The 19,297-nt window shown below is 43.4% G+C and overlaps 1 protein-coding gene across 5 annotated transcripts in view; it reads right to left on the bottom strand.

The window, feature by feature from the left end:
• KCNIP1 (potassium voltage-gated channel interacting protein 1) overlaps positions 1-19,297 on the bottom strand; it is a 445,272-nt gene that overhangs the window by 283,458 nt on the left and 142,517 nt on the right. The window contains exon 1 of one of the 5 annotated variants that reach the window (XM_032992702.2): positions 1,142-1,775. The exons of the other annotated variants lie outside the window; for them this stretch is intronic. Coding sequence (XP_032848593.1) covers positions 1,142-1,202 — 61 coding nt within the window. The 5' untranslated portion in view covers positions 1,203-1,775. Of the gene's footprint in view, positions 1-1,141; positions 1,776-19,297 lie in introns of those variants that run through there. 5 annotated transcript variants of the gene reach the window in all.

The raw sequence follows: 19,297 nt of genomic DNA, 5'->3' as shown, positions 1-19,297 counted from the left end.
GTAAACCATGTACACACACACACATTAATGTAGAATTTTACCCTACCCTACCTGTCTTGTACCAAGAACGCAGAATTATACACTTGCTCACAAACTTGCCACAGTCAAATCCCCCACACAGCCCTTCCGCATTTCTCTTTAGAGTGATTACTTATGTTTGATATTTCCTACGATAATTTTTAATTTAAACTGCTAGAAAATCTGTACCAACTTGCAATTCAAAAGTATATATATGAACTGAGCAACAGATCCAGTGGAAATAGAGACCACCCTGGAAACACTGAGCGACTGTTAAATGCAGAGGTTCTGGCAGGGAGTATTTCCAAATAGCAGAAAGACTTGCCAAAGTTACAGCCTTTGTTTTTGTTTACCAAACAATACTCACTCTATATGGTATGGAACATGCCCCTAACAGTGCTTTCAACTTTCTGCTCAGCAGCACCCTGGAATTTTTGAATTAAGCCTGAAGGAAATTGAGCAAAGCTCAAAGAAACACTACACAAACCAGACCTCCTGAAAAATCAGCATCTGACAGCCAATATTTATGGATTTAAGGATTAAAATTACTGGGATTGCTGCTTACTTTCTCATTTTTCATGAGCTTCTCCTCCTTTCCTTCTTTGTGAAAACATCCTATTTTTTTTCTCCTCTTGATAATCTTTATAAAACACACATCATTAGTACTGCACACTTGGTGTTGGATTACTGAATATGCAACACTGACTCTAACAATACTTTCTGAGAAAGAAACTAAAAGGTATTGGGAAGAATTTGCTGTGTATCTACATTTTATTCCCTCTTCAAAGGGTTTATAGAACATGGGATTTGGAAATAAACAGGTCTCTTCTGCAAGTGCTCTGCATATGGAGCCACTGAGTTTCTCCTCATACACGCCTGTATGAAGAATTACAATATTTCAGATGCTTTTCACCCCCCAAGCCCCTCCACAGCAATTTCCTCATGCCCACACGTTTCCTCCACCACCTCACATCCCACTCTCCTCTGTAAATTACACCTCACATAAACATTGCTGGGTTACTTGTAAGTGGCACATGTTCATTTTCTCCTCCCTTCCTAATATAAATTTCTCTCCTTGCAAATATACAGAAGGGACAGGAAAAAGCAAAACAGGAGGTCTTACCTTTTGATGGTCTTCTTTGTTTCGTTTGTAGAGAAGAGAACGTACCCATTACAGCACCCATTGCAAAAGCTACTTGTGAGTTTTTGGGGAGGATTTATTTTGGCTGGGATTTTTTTTTATTCTTCTCACCCAACCCCCCACCGCCAGTAAACAAAATCTATGTGAAATGCCCCCAAAAACAAAACAAAACAGAGGAAGTCAAGAGAAGAAAGAAAAGAAGAAAGGAGGAGGGAAAAAGCAAAGCACTGCAGCTCAGCGTTCAGCAAGCGTTAAGCTTTGAGGCTTTTTTTTTTTTTTTTTTAAGTCAACACACATGCACTGACTCACAGCCGGCTGCACTGTTATTATTCAAAACAGCTCCCCATCAAAATTTAAATGCTAGGTAGATTCCCTCAGACCAGAGCTGGCAGCAGATGCATCAAAATATTTACTGGAGCACAGCCACATAAACACACAGGCTAATTCTTCCTCCCGTTCCCTTATGGCTCCAACCAGCAGCCTGTAGGTCTAGCGAGGGAGCATCAGTGCATCTCTTCCCGTGAATACTAAACTGGAGTCCTGTAGACATGCTGAGGGTCTCAGGGGGAAGTGAGGGCTTTGGGCTGGGTACCAATTCGGAATGAATGGAAATCTTCTGCGTGGGAAATGATAGTGAGTGAGGCATCAAAGCCCCAGCTGCACGGACTGCTTGCTCTGCTAATTAAGAGTCTGACAGAAAGGTAGGAAGCAGCAATCTCTAACAGCCTTCTCAAGCAGAAAAGTCAGGGGAAAATAAGTAAGTGCAACAGGGGAAAACAGGAAATTTCACTATAATCCTTCTCCTTCACAACCTTTCTCATGCACCAGAAGCACATGCAAGACATTTGTTAATAACTTATTTTTCTGCAAGGTATGAAATATGGACACCCTTTTTAAGGACATTAAAACAACAAACTGTTGAAACAAAATTCTGCAAACATCCAGTGGCTCGGAGGAGGTAGGACAATGCCCAGCATTTTGTTCAGTTCTGTCACATTTCAAAAAATCAGCTACACATCGTTATGTTTTCTCAGAAGGTGAAATAGCAACTGTTCAGGTACAGAAAGAGTTAAATATACCGAGGCAGCCGTCAGAACCAGAATTAATTTGCTATTTGCACACAGCGACTGAGATTAAGGAAGCATCTGTGCAAATACTGTATTTGTCTGAAGAAATTCATTCCTACACCAGAGACCAAAGCGCCTTGTCTCAACAGGTTTCCCCATCTTTCCTCTAACTTTGCAGTAAAGATTTCCGCAAAGGCAGATCCCAGAGCCCCCAGGACCAGAAGCTGCACAGCACTGGTGTCCCCTGAGGGAAAGCCCTCAGTTACCTTCTGCTCACACGCTGCCAGCAATGCTGTCTTTGCATGCACAGGTATATTTGCATCCCCAGTGTATACCAGCAAAGAGTTTTCAGTTAGTTGCTAGTTGCAAATGGCATTACACAAAATAGTCTGGTTTTGGTGCGTTTTTCTTCTTGTTTTACAACCCAAAACACAGCAATTGAACTTTTCCTGAGGAATGTCTGAGGGAAGGTCCTGGTTAGATATCGAAGTCCTACACTGAAACGTATCAGGCTGCTGAGAGGCACACAGTGCCCAAGGCTTGGCCACACCGGGCTGCCATTGTCACCGCGGAGGGAGCCTGTCCTGCCTTGTGCAACGCTCCCTGGCTCCCCCCAAACTCCTTGTCCAGGCTGGCCACGGCTGTGGTCCCACAGCCCCTGGGCTAACAGGCTTCTCCCGCTGCCTGGATACAGATGGGAGTCCCTCAAACTAAGGTGATCTCCACAAGGCACTGAAAAGCTGCATGAGATTCTTAAGCTCTTTTTTATTTAAATATTTATTTTATGAATATTTTATTTGTGTTTACACATTAGAATATTAGATAGGCTACAGCATGCATGTGGAAAAATCACTGCTCTTGATACTTGTGCACACAACAAAGTCTGGAAGGTGACTAGAGGCCAAGGCAGATGTGCCCTCTTGTCACAGCGGCTGCTTTACGCCACAGCTGCCAAGATGAGAAACCAGCAGTGATGACGTGCCTGGATGTGTCCTTTTTCATGCAAACAGACAGCAAAGAGAGGTGGGGGGGGCTCCTATTTGGCAGGCTGGGTTTGCACCCCCATTGCCACCTCAGTGATACATCACTACCCTTACTGGACACAGGTGCCATGACAAGAGACTCCATGGGTCTTGGGGCAGGAGCTGTGCTCCTGCAGCTGAGTGGGCACCCCTGGACCAGGCCTTCACCAGTGGGCGAGGGCTGCAGTGGTCCTGCCTCCCCCCAGCAGGAGGTCTCAGTGCCATCTCTGGACTTGCCTAGTGGCATCAAGACAGCCACAAGTGTCCTACCACCAAAAGCAACAGCTGCCAGCAGGACGCTGTGCTCCCCTGTCCTCTGCTGCCAGGCATGATGTCTCCGGGATGTCAAAAATGGAAACCTCCTCAATCCAGGCAAAGTTGTTGCTAGCAGAAGTCAATGTGCTCCTGTCATATCATCCACTTGCAACACCACACGGCAGTTGACTCATGCACTGGGAAAAACACCTAAGAGATCCAAAGTAAATAGTTGCAAAGAACTACATGGATCATCATAGAATAATTTAGGTTGGATGACACCTTTAAGATCATCGAGTCCAACTGTAAACCTAACACTACCGAGTCCACCACTAAACCACATCCCTAAACACCACATCTATATGTCTTTTAAATACCTCCAGGAACAGTGACTCATCCACTTCCCTGGGCAGCCTCTCACAACGTTTGACAACCCTTTTGGTGAAGAAATTTTTCCTAAAATCCAATCTAAACTTCCCCTGGTGCAACTTGAGGCCACTTCCTCTCATCTTATCACTTGTTACTTGCAAGAAGAGACTTCCACCCACGTCGCTACAACCTCCTTTCAGCAAAAAGCACCTAGAAAGTATCTGGCTTCAGGATTCCTCCTGACACTGGCTGGATCCCAGCCATGCAGAAAGAGCTTGGCCTAGGAGTGACAGATTAGGCTGCCCATATGGTGAGATACCCTAGAAAAAAGGTAAATTAGGAAGATAAAATTGCACCCCTGATGCTGCACTGTTGTTTACTTGAAACAGCATGGTATATGGAGGCGGAGGGCAAATACAAATATTCAGTTTTATTTGAAACTTGAAAGAAAAAAATATTTGTCTTGGCTGGAAACCAGTATTGACAGGTCTCTGTGAAATCATGGGGATAAATGGTTACAGGCATTTTTGTTTGTATGACTCAAATATACAGGAATTGGGACAAGAGGAGAGACCATGTCTGTGTCTGGGCAGATGAGCACAGAATCCCCAATCACCAGTTCAAAAGCAGCCACTTTCTCTCACAGCTGAAAATCAAGACCTCAGAGGAACAGAAGCATCATAAACACTAATGAATTAGGGTATTTGCCACAGCAGGCAGGAATTCTCTTTCCCCAAAGATGACCATCCAAATTTACCAACCTAGGAGATAATACCCAAGATGTAGAAAGTGCTGATGTTCATCCTCTATCCAAGGAGCTGAGTATTTTTCAGAGTATTTCTTTTAGAGGCAAGATGAAGACTGAGCTCTGGCTGTGATGGTGAAACGCAGAGCTCTAGCAGTGCAGGTACCTGGGTAAGAGCTGCTATCCGAGGATCAAAAGCACCTCGGGGAAAGGAGACACCGTAATGTGCTGAACCTGAGTGCAGCCCCCCGGTACTGATTTGCAGTGCTCCAGAGCCCGGCCGCTGCTTACTTCCCAGTGCCATCAGAAACCCCAGCTGCACATCGCGGGGCTCTCGCATGGCACGGTTTACCCCGTTCTCAAGCCTTTGCTTGCACAGCTGAAGGTATGTACCGCTCCAGGATGCCCGCCGTGCCACGTCTAAACCCACCCACTTTCCCACAACAAGTTCACCCGACAGGTGACGTGTGTGACCACCTCAGCAGTCACCGCTAAGGAGGAGAGAATCCCCTGTGGGCAAGGGCCACAAGAGCTTCACGCAGGTGACAGGCAGACACACGCACACACAGGCACAGCAACACGGGGCTCTGCCCCAGCAGAAGCCTGGGTAGGTACTCAGCCAAGCACTCGATGCTGGGCGCTGATCTCCCGAGCTAGATCAGCAGGGCAGACACGTCCCCACAGGTCACCACTAATCCATCATTACTGTCTGCCAGCGATTAAACCCCATTCCATCCTTTTACTACTACTATAGACCATATCGTAATAAATTCTCTCTACTGACAAAACCATGACCCAATACTATTCGCTGACCCCTTCCCGATTTCTTTCCACCTCTTAACTCTATACTATTGCTTTTAATAGCATCTGTGAGACTTTCTAACATCAGAGCAAAGTAGACATACAGTGGCAGGAATGTAGGTGCGTATTTGTTGCACGTAGTCAGAAGGTTTGGTCAGAATAAGTAGTTCATTATTTTTAATAAACGCAAATATAGCATCTTCAATTAGGGAGTCATATCACCAGCTAGCTGATACTGGTACGAGATGGCAATCTCGTGGGAGCAAGGTCATAGGGATCGGGGCAGCTCTGCTCCCTGATGCAGGATCAGGTCCCTCTTCCCTCTAAAGACAACAACCAGTACATAATGGATCCCGACCACACTTGGCATTATACCTATCCTGAACTATGCATTTCTGGTGTTTTTGCAGGTACATACAGGAAAGTAGAGGGGGAGGTTGCTTTTTTAAATCATGCATAAATGTGAACCATTTCCAGGGGGAAACACCCTCCCTAAGCACAGTATCGAGGGATGTAATCTCTGGTTTATCTGCCATCCTCTCCTACAAGGCAAAGCTGGCAACACCAATCTGTAGGACTAGCAAGGGAATGCCTCAGACATACGCAGATTTTAAAACTTAAGGCATTGGTGAAGTTCTCATGTATTTTTTAGTCTCCTGAAGTACAGCAATGACCATTTGCGTAGTAGGAACACAACTAAAACCTGAAAACTGCCTGTTTATAGCAAACCCTTGCCATTCACTGGGTACCTATCAGCTTTGAGTGGTTTCATCTAGGTTCTGCTTTAAAAAGTCTGAATAGGGCTGGAAGTGACTGACTCCTTTTCCCTTCTGGGTATTTTGGGAATGAGACCTAGGCAACATTGGCCCCAGTTCCTCTCTATGTGCGTAAGACTAAAGGAATTCAATTTTTCATATTTCAGTAACTAACGCTTGTTTCAGGGAAGTATTTTACATTTACCCCACAAGGAATGCTTCACTTTAAGGCGGAGGTGGCTTTCTGTTCACCTAAGCAGCTACTGTTTTTCCTGAGGCTGAATATAAGCAGAGTCCTTCCTACAAGCAAAAGAGAGCGTGCAAGTAGCAGGCTGGGAGCTGGGATGGTGCCACGTGAGCACTGGCACAGAAATGCCAGGACTCCTGCTTTCAGCTGTGTCCACTCTACTGTAGCCTGGTCAGATGTTCCTAATTGGGACCCACTGACAGTGGCCCAATTACCGCTCAGTGCTCTGGCACAAATCCGCCTCCAGCCATGACAACAAGCTGGGTCCCCCCAGCAGCACACACACAGTTGCTCCTGTGATACTCTGGGCATGGAGTCCTCCATGAGGGATGGCAGCCGGGGAAGGGGGGGCAGCAGGAGACATGAGTTTTGCATTGATTGCACGGGCACTGATATGGCAGCCCCCCTGCAGAACCTGCCCATGCACTGTGAGAGATGCCCACAGGCTCTTGCCCTCTCTTCTAGCTCTGATTTTTAAAGCAGTTCGTGAGACACTGAGACTTGGCTATCCAGGGGAAAGAAAAGAAAGAAATGAAAAAAAAAAAAAAAAAAATTGAAAGCAAGAAGAAAAACATTCCTTTTCTAAGAAAATGAAATGAGAGTTTCTGTTGCTTAGCAAATCTTTAACCAGTTGCTGTCCTCAGCTGTCTGTGCCAGAACATCCTCTGCCAAGCACTTTGCCTGACCCTAAGCCCAAGGCTCCACAGAAGACCTGGCAAGTCTTTCTGAGCCACGACCTGGCTGATTCCTGGGGTCACCGCTTGCCCGGGTGAGGAGGTACAGAGAGGATGCCTACCCCACTGTGCTGGAGCACTCCAGACATTCCCCCAGCATCACCGAAGGACTCAACCTTCAGTTCATCATGCTGCTGAGGCTCCAGGCAGCAGCACTCCGCACAGTCACTGACCAACTAAGGAAGACCAAGGTGCAAAAGCATGATAGGAAATGAATAAAAATTTCAGCTGAACCCTGAAGAGGAAAAAATCATCACCATCATGACCATGTGCATAGAGCTTGGGATGCTGACAAGCCACCATAGTGCAGGTCCCCCTAGACTGAACCCGCAGGAGTCCAAGGACCAGGAGAAAAGCAAGTGCACCATTTCTTTTGCAGAAGTAGTCATTGTCTTCCTTTTCTTTATTTCTCTGCTAATATTGAAAATAAAAATAATTATTTGATTAGACTCTACGGTTTCAATTACACTAACCAATACATTTAAGGTGTGTTTCTTTACTACAAATATATATTACTAACTTACTGAAATTGTCCCGGTTCAAAGCTGGAAGGCAGACAGCTAAGAACAGTCCACATATTGAATGAACACACACACAGCCACTGCGAAGACCTACAGGGATAAATCGAAGCAGCATGGGACAACCTGATCTGCTACTGGAAACCAGCCTGATCACAGAGAGACCAAGGTGAGGCAGGTTTTTGCTGGTCTATATTTGCAAACGTGTTTGGGGACCTTTGCGGGCCATCACTTACCTTTTTATCAATGTAAGGACATCTCAGCTCTTCCTACTCTAGATTCCTGAAGTCAGAATTCACCACATATGTTTGGGTTTTTTCCAGCACCTATTTTTTGGAAATGTTTCTTCCAAAAAAGGAACAACACACAAGAGCCTAATTTCATCCTCTTTTTCTCCAACCATGAGCCTTTATAATAAATGGGCATGTTTTCAAAGACATCTTTTGCTCTCTGTAAGGACAAAGTAGCAGAACAGAAGCTATTAAAAGATTCATCACTGCACCTGTAGAGGCCCAAGGCAAATTCTCATGCTAGCTAGCTTTGCCAGATCTCAAAAGCTAGAAGTCCTTCCTTCCATTATATTTTTGATGACATGAAAGCCAGTGAATAATAATGCTGAAAAATCAGATGGAATAGATGAGGCTTAAAGCCTCGTGATCATCTAGATTTTCATGTAAATAAGGCAGTGACAGTATTAAAGTGTTGGAAAGCCCCTTGCTTTCCAGTCTGTAGCAAATACAGCTATGCAGAACCACACCAAATAAATGCAACGGTCACTTAATGCCACCAAACAGGGAACAAAAAGCTAAGGGTTGAGGTCTGAGCGATAAGGGGTGCTGCTCCTCTTTCACATCCCGAGACAGAGAGAGGAGAATGGAACTGGCATTTTGCACCCTATTGTTTAGAGCAAGCAGCAAACCACTGGTCTCCTGAAATCGAGATCAGGTGTCCCTGCTCTGCTCTGGCCTTCTTGAAAATACCAAAACAGATCATCGCTGGAGCTGCACATAGGTATGCATGGACATACACGTGTGTGCCCTTAAAGGAAATAAAAAGAAAAAAGAATGAGGTGTTGTTTGGCCTATATGAGGCAGCATAATGAGAGCTGAAAATAAAACTACATTATTGTCGGCTGCCTCTTCTTTGTTATAGTAATAAAAATGGGCAGAACTCCACAGAGCAGACCTAATGTTTGCCCTAAGGATGTCACACTCAAAAGCAGATAGCTGAGAGCTCAGGAAGGGAATACTTCACATTTCGAGTGACAACTTCAACAAAACATGAGGTAGTTACTGGTTTCTATCTTTTGTTGAAGTATTTCTTCTGTAAACAGGGGGAGACTGTTTCCAGATCAAAACTTGAAAGAATAGGAGAGAGACAAAACCTGGGCAAAGCCCTTTCCCTGAGGGTGGGACGGAGAAATGCCCGACAGCTGGAGAGGAGGGATGCTGCGGGAGCACCGAGCAGGGTCACCCTGGCACACCGCTGCCTGGGGAGAGAGCGAGTGCCGACAGACAGGCAGCAGGACACTCTGCTGAGCCCTGCAAGGGTGACAACAAGAAACTTCAGCTCAGCAGAAGGCAAGAGAGCCAGGAGACAATCAGAAAAGACTGATGGCACTGGTGTGGCAAAATAAAAAGGAAGGTGGCAAACAACAGTGAAGTGAGCCCATCTGGTGATGGGACAGAGCTGAGCAGAGGCCAGGAAGCCAGAGTAGGAAACGGCTGCACTGCTCCCCAAAACATGAGGCTTTGGCAAGGAAAGTGTCAGTACAAGGTGGGGTTTAGTGATAGGGAAACAGAAAAAACAGAAGATTTTTGTAAAAGCATCCATCTGGAAAAGGAAGAAGGAGGTGGTTCAGTCCTGAAACCAGGCTGCGGAGCCAGAGTGCTCAGGGGAAGAGCGTGTCTGGCACAGTGAAGGATGCCCGGGAGGAGGCTGCACGCGGAGGAATCACTAACTGCAACCTTTTGTTCTCAGGATGCCATTACAGTAATGCCTGAGGATGAAAAAGCTCACATTTCAGTAATGAAAACCATCTATTACCCCATGAAATCTGTTTGAACATTGTGCCAAGTGAAGTCTTGCCTTTCAAAATTATAAAATCCATACATGAAAAACTTCAAGATGGTTTGAAGCAGAAAACCCTGAGGAATATTAGCCAGAACCGTTAGTCCACAGAGGAGGCTGAGAAGCAGGATACCACCACTGCACTGTAGCAACCACACCAAAAAGAGTTGAGGTCAGTTGAAAAGTAGTCTATGGATGTGAATGTAATGTGTTAGGGCATCTCTCAGATACAGAACAAGGGTAGAGCTTTTTAAGGGAATTTTGGCAGCCAGTGGTAACAAGGTCCCCAAAGCCATTTCCCTTTTCAGGAAGAGAGGCCAGGGCAGGGATGCTGCATCACACCGTGTCCCACAAAGTCTAACCAAGACTGGCCTGTGTAAGGGGAATACAATAACCTGGCTGCCAGACAGGCATTTAGTCTTGGTCCCTGTGATGGCACTGGCAGCAGCAACGGCAGTGTTCACAAAATAGGCACTTGGCTGCTAAAAACACCACAGGGAACATCAAGCAGCCAACACTGAGCAACAGGTACATGCATAAACCCAAAGCTCAGTAAACCACCTTTATACACGAGTACTGCTACCTGATCCACAGCCTCTACGAACGTTGCAGAGGAACTGTACTACTACATTAGCAGGCTCAGAGTGACGTATATTGCAATCAAACACAGAAATGATCCCGGGGAAACGCGTCCTGGTCAGGTGCATGATGACAAGGACGTCTCCCCCCAACAGCTGGGACAGGCAGTGCTGGAACGTGGCATCTAGTTGCTCCCTTGCCCACACACCCAGCATCAGCCTGGCACTGTTTGAACTTACAAACTAAGCAACCTGAGCGACAGACAGGAATTCAATAGTGTTTTGTTCCCAGAAGCACTAAAGAAAATATGTCAAAACTATATAAAGAATGTGAACAATAAATGTCAATCCAGGTTAACAGCCAGGTTCATTTCTGTCTTGTAGATAACGGTCAAAGAAGCCTCACTGAGAAAGAAAAAGCAATTTTAATTATTTGGTATTTCCATGGATGACTGACAAATTGACTCCAAGCAATTCTACAGTCAGTGAGTTTGCTTTAGGGAGGAGAAGAGGGTAGAGAAGACGTTCAGATGAATTTGGATGGCTTCTTTCCTTTTGCTTTAGTGCACTTCATAGAAACGTGCCAAACTAACCACGTATAATTCAGGTCACTGAACAGATGCACATACCTCTGGGTAACTAACGTGGATAGTTAACCAGCTATTTTTGTTTCACATTTCCCTTCTCCCCATAGGGTCTTGTAAAAGAGAACAAGAGCAGCCAGCACACACCCCTAGATAAGTTCAGCTTGTGTCAAGTTAAGTCACATCAGGAAAATAATATGATAAATAAGAGGATATTCTGTCTGTACGCTGGTACTGTTTCGTTCCGAATGTGCTAGGATTGCACACCAGGCACGGATGGTCCCCTGGCCAGGTCCTGCAAGAAGGAGCTCTAAAAAGTCATAAATTTTAGTTTTCTAATCATTAGTGGCATCAAACTTCAGCTGGAATGATGTGCAACATTCATTGCATCATTTCATAACTTTCTAAATAAATACGACTTTCTTAATGAAGATTCATAATTTTATGTTCTATACTGTAATATTTCCTGCTGGAAAAAAAAAAAAAAAAAAAACAAAACAAAACCAAAACCTAATAGGATTATTCCACTAAAATGTTTGCTGTTTGAAGCTGGATAAAACAATGCATTGAAATGGAGATTAGCTTGCCAAATTTCATTAATGTAAGGTAAACACCAATACCTCCCAAACTCATAATATCCTGCACACCAAAGAGCCAGGTAGGATTATTTGTCTCTGAATTTTCCATCCTGCAAACACACATCTTCTGATGCTCCGCCTGTACAACCTACCTGCAGTAAATTAAGAGTTTGGTTTTGATACAAAGGTGCCCCTCAGTACCTTAGCATCCGTCTAACGTATCGCCTGGGAATATTTTGATTCGTTGTTAATATATACTGAACTACGCTATTTTTGTGCAAGATGGAGAAGACTGCTGCGGACTGGACATAAATAAGCTTTGAAGTTAAAATGTGGCATCTGCCCTGAATACCCAACAAAAACCAGATAATGTCCAATACCTTGCTATAGCTACAGCAATCCCAGACAAAAGCACAATTAGGAGCAAGCGTCAGACATGAGCAGGGCAGTGGTTCAGCGCTATCTATGTAAGCAATCATGGGGAATCACATCGTCCCTATGGAAACCTCAAGGTCTGCAACATGTGCAAAGATTACTGCCGGCAGTTAATATACTGAAGTCATTCACCAAATTAAAATGAAGACTAAATTACACCAGGAAGATCATACTCCAGCTTATACATGCAAGTAAGCATAAATTAAATGGGAATGACTGAGAAAGTAGTGTAATAGTGTGATCTTTAAATTGAAACTGCCTTACCGTGGGGCCCACGGGGACAAAATAAGGTTTTGTTGTATGTTGGGTTTCCCGGCAGGGGTGGGTAGGAATTTCGGGTAGCTCCCAAGTAGTTAAAATCACTGACATTTTCAATAAATGTTTTCCAGATTGATGAAATCATGAAATCATAATGGGAGCAAAATCCTACCTTCCTTTGACCAAAGGAAAACAGCAGTCTTTTCAGGGTGGGGGGGGAATTTTGGAAAATCTGTTTCTTAAGCAGCTGGTATTAAATCTAGATTCAGTTGTACTATTACATGGCAGAACTACATAGAAGTACAAAGATACAATGTGAAAAATACTCTGTGAAGACACTCAAAAATCTTGACAAATTTGGAGGTGTCTGCATTTTGCAGAGAATCACCTGTAATGTGTTTCTCTCGGCAGTACCAATGAGTATTTCCATCTGTAACTCCATCTTAACTTCATTTATGTGAGAAAATTCACATTAAGGTCACAGCAGATGAAGAATGCTTCCAATAAAAGGGATATATGCCATTCCTACAGTGCTAGCTGGTGGACTGAATTATTATTATTACTACAATTATATAATAACTTTCATCTTGATGCTCAAGTGCTCCCCAAATCACATCATCGGTGACAGTTATTTCCAAATTCTATCCAATGCACCAATCCAGATACTCTCTGAAGTTATTAACTAATTAAAAATATTCCATTTCAAGATGTACCAACGGTAGGGTAGAGACAGTTCCAAGACAAACTGTGGCACTACCTCCACTGCTGGCAGCACACTGGTGTGTGCAATAACCCCAACTCAGGAAACAGACCCAAAACTCAAATGCAGATACTCAGGTCGGAACATCTATAGTATTTTTAATGTACCAAACTGAGCGTATGTTCAGAGCTGAGTACCAACTCTTTTTGGAACATGTCACCTTTAAAGCACGAGCTGATCGAGCTGCGCTGGCGGCGTGTGATTTCTCTGTGGCGGGAGCAGCGGCCCTGCTGTGCTGCCAGTGCCAAAGCCTCCGCTGGAGAAAGGGTCGGCACACCATGCCACCTCGGGAAGCCATGCCGACGCCACATACCCACCGCAGTCACTCAAACACTTCCACACCTGATGCACAGCCCCCAAACAGACATGTATGGACAAAAGAAGAAACTTCTGCTTGCAGAATAAAAGTTCCAAAACAAAGAGAATTGGTCGCTTTTCCACCAGGTGCTTTTCACACCTGCAGAAAATTGCACTGTTATTTTTGCCCTTTTTTTCCCCCTCTATCAACATCCAGTGCACACCTTCCAGTAGCCTAAGAAGTTGACCCATACTAGATTAGTGTAAGCAGTATATAAAACCCGGTTATTTGTTACAGGAGACTCTTTTCAACATACAAACACAGACTGCACGTACACCAAGAGTGGGCACTAAACTTTGGGCAAACCAAGTGTCTACCGCAGCACTTTATTAGCTCGCTGTTGTCTGATCTGTTTGGTGCTCTTGCAAGGCAGCCAGTGTTTCACTCCTATGCTGGACAATGGGTGTATGATTAACATTCCCACCATCCCCCTCCTCAGTAAAACCCTGCTGCTAATCCGTACCGGGTGGGAATTTTTGCCTCTCTGCAGAGTAGCAGGGTGGAACTGGGAATGCCTCTCAGTGGAAGAAAAGCTACACAAACCTCTGCCGTAACGCGGAGCTAACATTAAATCACTAGACAACTAGAGCACTGGCAATATTCTCATGAAGCTGATGAATAACTTCTCATCAGGCACAGATCAGTAAATTCCAGTCAGCCCTTTGTTTTCTTTCCAGGTCTCCTCCTTTTGGCTTCTAGAGAAGACTTATTCCTTGGTTTAGCTTTAGTTCTTGCCAAAGGAACGACAGCAAAAAAATTAATAGTAAACTTATACGAAACAAATCTTCAGCAATCCTCTTTTGTGAGCTATGAAGATTGCAATCAAGATTTCATTAATCTAGCGGAAAAAGCCCTGGCATAAACCAGCCATCAGGCCTGTAAAAGAAGCAGGGTGGTTCCCAGCTGAGGCTGCTGCGTGCCCGGGCCGGGACGTGGGCTCTGCAGGGCCCCGAGGGTGCTGGGGGTCCCGGCTGCTGCTCTGTCCGTGCCAGTTAATACAAATTGCAAGTAAGTTTGTGCATGAACGGGGGCAGAGGGAGACAGGTAGACATCAGCTTTAAGTTTAAGCTGCAAACCCTAACTGGACAAACACAAAAAAGTATTATGCATGAGGTTATCATTTACCCTATGACAGACTACAGTACCATTTTAAAAACTGAAATACATGTTATCTTCTCTTCTTAATGTGTCTAGATAAGAAAACCTACATGGAAAGACAAAAAAAATTCCAAATTCACCAAACAGCACTGGAAAAAAAATGGGAATAAAGGTTCACTGTTTCTGATCTTAGTGGAGTCACTGGCAGTAAAAAATATACAAATAAAGTAATTCTTTGTTCTTGCTGTGGATGTCAGAGCACTTCAGGAACTTAAATCCAATACTCACCTAACCACTCACAATAAAACACCTACTGGGATGCACTGACCTTTCCTAGACTTCTAATGTGGGCCTGACAATCTAAACAAAACAGTGCCCTGCAGTAACTAGGAATTATTTCCAATGACATAGGAAGGAAAGGAAAAAAGGAAACAAAGGAGAAAAAAAGACCTCTGTTGCACCAGGATTGGCCCAATTCTAACAGACCACATTTTGGGGAAAGTCACAGTGCCAATTTCATAACCTGCTGAATTTAGAGCAGGTATTACACAAAAGCTGATCATATGCTGTTTTTTTTTGGCATGAATCTTCAACGAACACTCTAAATATAGATTTGTGGGTAACAAAACAATCTCCTAAGTCTCCTAGTTAGTTTTCTCCTTGCTGCCATTTACAAGACTCAGATCCCAAATTGAAATTTAGATTATTCTTTGTCAAATATTTAAGATACACGTAAACACACGTATAGCCATCGTTCTAGCAGCTGGATATAGGAAAATACATGTATATGCACAGCTGCAGGTTTACCCTTGTAAACAGAGCTCTTGCACAGATGCTTATAGTACCAGATAGTGAACACACAGTCTACTTACACATTTACGTATCTGCAGTATTGCACAACATATATTTGTGTAGTTCCTAGTCCAAAATGCCTGAAAGAGCTGTCTGAAGCTTCAAGTTGAATTAAAAGTTTAATCTAACTAGCCTGGCATCTGAATGATGTATAAATCCAAGAATGGTTCTTTCAGCACTGAGCTGCTACAGAGGTGCTTGTGTCAGGGCTAAGCCTGATCTATTGCTGAAGTTCCCCATTTGAAATAAGAGCCAAGTCCAAAGGGGCTTTTCCACTCATTTCTGCTTTGCATATCAGCTCAGCGGGATAGATATAATAAAGCTACAAGATGATACATTTCTCAGCAGCAGAAAAAAACAAACCAAAACAAAACAAAAGAGTAATGAAAAGCATTCCTCAATTTCATTTATTTTCATGTTGGCAATGCAAACCTTTCTGGCTGCAAATCCATGCTGGTTAGAAAACTGATGCACCATAAATCTAAAATGTTGGGACTTGTGTTCTACTTGTTATGTAGCCATTCAAAAGCAATTTCTCTGTTGTTTCTTGATTATAAATATTTGTTAAAATTATTTTTCATACCTTCCTGTCACAGGCAAAATAGCTGTGACTAGCATTTAAATTATGGCATTCAACAACCTTGCTTATGCTAATTGATACTAAATATATTAACAAGGCATGGATTAGCATAACATAAGTATTCACATGTGAAAATGACTAGTCCAGACAGAAGCAAAAGAGATAGATCAGCAGCAGCACATGCATTTTAACTTGTTCCATCAGTACACCAAATCCAACATTAATAACCTTTAAAAAGGGATGTCATATGTAAAATGTGCTGTGCATGTCAGAGATAAACCTGCAGAACAGCTCACTGCTTTGGTGATGAGCAGAAAATCACTCCATTGGATGAAGTCACAGGAATTCACAGGCAGTAAGGACAGAGACTAACTATTGCTGAGAAAAGCTGTTTTCCACAAAGAGCATACATGTCCTGTCCCTGCAAGATGCTGACCAGAGCTCAGAAGCTGGGAAAGGAAGAGGTCCAGCTCTAGAAAGCAAACTGTAAGCAAAGAAACTGTTACAAACAGCAAACTTGAAACAATTTCAGGTAAATTCTACTCGTGATTAAATGCCTCATTACTTCACACGCACCAATACCAAATCCTTCCTCCTTCACTAATCAGCATCCAAATATCTGACTCTCTTTATCTTGTGCTCAGTCTAGAGGACGTGGTCTAACACTACCTCACATCCGTATTCCTGGTGTTTACTATGACTCTGTTGCACCCTGTGTCCAGCAATAAAACTGGAATTCAACATGTACCAAAGGCAGCTGAAAGGAGTATGGGGCTGAGCTGTAGGGCACCACGATGGAGTTTGAGGGAGATAAACAAAACACCTAACAGGCTTACTAAAGTCAGGCTTTGCCTTTAGTCTGTCACAATCAGGTTTGCTCACAAATGGTAACAGCACATTAAGTATTGAGTTGGGGTGGGAATAAAGAGCGCACACAGAGAATGAAAGAAAAAACAAGTAAGGAGACTTATAAATCTTTCTTGTTTGAAATTATTTGATCCTTGGCCCACTTGAAATGTATTAAGCATCACTTCACAGAAGTTGTCTTCCTGGACAGCCTGCCTGCTAGAAGGCATCACAGGCTCATTTCATTTTGGCTGATCCTGCCTAAGCGTGATTCCTCCAGCATTTCCTCCCCTCCTCGTGGCAGGTTTCTATCTTTCTGGTGTCTGACCTCCACATTGCCAGGTGAGCACTGAGGTTGAAAATTCATCAATTCCCTCTGAGAAATGTCTGCTGCTTTTGTCAATAAATTGCTTCTTGAAGCCCTGCTGAATTTTTCAGTGACCTCTTGTTCCTTTTGTGCCTGAAAAATTTTGAGTTCTTTAACTTTTTCTGCAATCTTCTTTTTCCCCCTACAGCTTTGCTCTGCAGTCTTCTCCTACATTGTGCTCATGTTGTTCTTTGATCTTCTCATCCTTCTTTTGTAATGACATCTGATGTCTCCACTCACCCAAACCTTTCTGAAGCTGTTTTGGGAGGTTGAATTTGAAGGATTGCCAAGCAGAGGCATTTCACTTTCCAGTGAATACAGACTTGACCAGCAGTAATACTGTAACAGGCCATATATTTCCCAACCTGATTGCATATATAATCAAACATTCATTCTCACTTTCTGTTTAATGATGGTGACTCCAAAGAATTCAAAGATCTATTTTGGTTGTAATATTTTCTAATTGTTTCCCTCAGGAGGTGGAAAGACTTTAACTAGATGTTATATCACAGCTTCATCACTAGTTTGAGGTAGATAACACACAACTTCAGATGTACCACAATTATTCCCTGTAGTTAATACTTGCCTTTTATTTTTTGCCATTAATATAATTTTCCTACAGCCTAGTTAAGTGCTGTAGCCTGCATTTATTCCACCACTGATGAGCTATCGAACAAATCAGTACAGCAGACAAACATAACTTGTCTTTTCTATAGTGTTAGAGCTTATTGCTGATTTAATTGCAAAACTTCTGGACTTGTTGATTATGAGTTAAAGACAGGTCCAGGTCCAGAATGCTGGGATCCCCACACCCAGTAGGGCAAGACTGCTACTGCATGACTGCTGTTAACTTTGCTTATGTGTTTTTAAAGTTGCCACTTGCTTTTTCTCTAACTTGACTTTCAATATAGTAGACTTATGTTTGGTTGATACTTATATCACTTAGCCAGACCAAGCTGAAAGAGTGAACAAGTAAATAACAGACATGACCTTGTTTTCTTCACTGCACAAATGACAACAAAACCTACCACATTTACAGAAACCAAAACCACATTTATCTCTGTGGTAATCTGTCACAAAGTAAAAAACTTCATCTTACCTCCCAAAACCCCACATAATTACTTTGCTAGCTTAGACAGGTTGTCTCTTCTATTCTTTTGTCTTTATCATCAGCATTTAGCCAGGTAACAATCTTGTTAGCTTATTAAAAAAGAATGGATGTAAAAAAGCTCAGTATTTCAGGACAGCTTCCTGGGGAACCACCTGTATCAGAAGTGCAAGTGATGGGAATGGAGCAACCTTGATCAATACAATGAAGGTGCCCATTGAAAGCTCCCACCCTGTAGCCCTTGGATTTCTGTGACCCATAGGTCATGCACTACTTTAGGTTCAGTCCTGTGGGAACATTTTGTAAAAACTCCCATTAGGGTGAGATACTTAGGACATTGGACACCAGTTGACTTTTGTTCTGCATCTGCAGAGGATAATGAGACAAAGAGAGTCCCAAGATCTGTCACCTGAGGGCCTTTTATGCATAGTAAATGTGTTGCATGGCAGAAGAGACATACCAGGAAGACAGGAGGTGGCCACTGCGTGTGGCAAATGCTGACAGAAACTCCTGTGCTCTGGCGTAAGGATGCAACACAAACATGCACACCAAGACCACACCAGCCAACTGCACCGGGCTTGTTGGATCCCACTGACTACATCTCAGGTGTGATTAGGCAGCAGCCTACACCTGCATTTTCAACTGACATGTCTTGAAACCAACATTCACAGAGAGGCTTAGTTCTAAAAGCCAGTTGAAAACTGCTTAAAAGCAAATTTGGAAGACCTTCACTAATATAAAACAGTAACAAATATTTCAGACTTGCAGAAGCTGAGGATTAACTAAGCCTAACACTGGTGCAGTGCCACTCTGACATGTTATCAACCTCCAGAGCAAGAAGGGCTGCATATCCATCCACCCAACACTGAACTACCCCTTAAATCTGACCTATAGCAAATTTATTCTCCCTGAATAACTGCATTGTTAACAGATGGTCTTCAGGGCTTACAAAACAAGATAGAAGCAAACTGCAAAGCGAACAAGGTACGACTAACACCCTCCTATAACTAATTAATCACATCTCAGAGCAAAGGGTAGAGAGTGTTTTGCCTAAGCAAAGAAACCTGGAGATTCATCAATTCTGACAATCCTGGTAGCCAGAAAAGGTGGGCAATCCAAATCTTATATTGTTTTTATGTTAGAGACTTTGGAC

The sequence above is a fragment of the Tyto alba genome, unplaced genomic scaffold (assembly GCF_018691265.1).
Source record: "Tyto alba isolate M040663 unplaced genomic scaffold, T.alba_DEE_v4.0 Super-Scaffold_17, whole genome shotgun sequence".
Lineage (NCBI taxonomy): Eukaryota > Metazoa > Chordata > Aves > Strigiformes > Tytonidae > Tyto > Tyto alba.
Note: the sequence above shows the minus strand (reverse complement) of the source record. Positions and strands in the feature narration are given on the sequence as shown.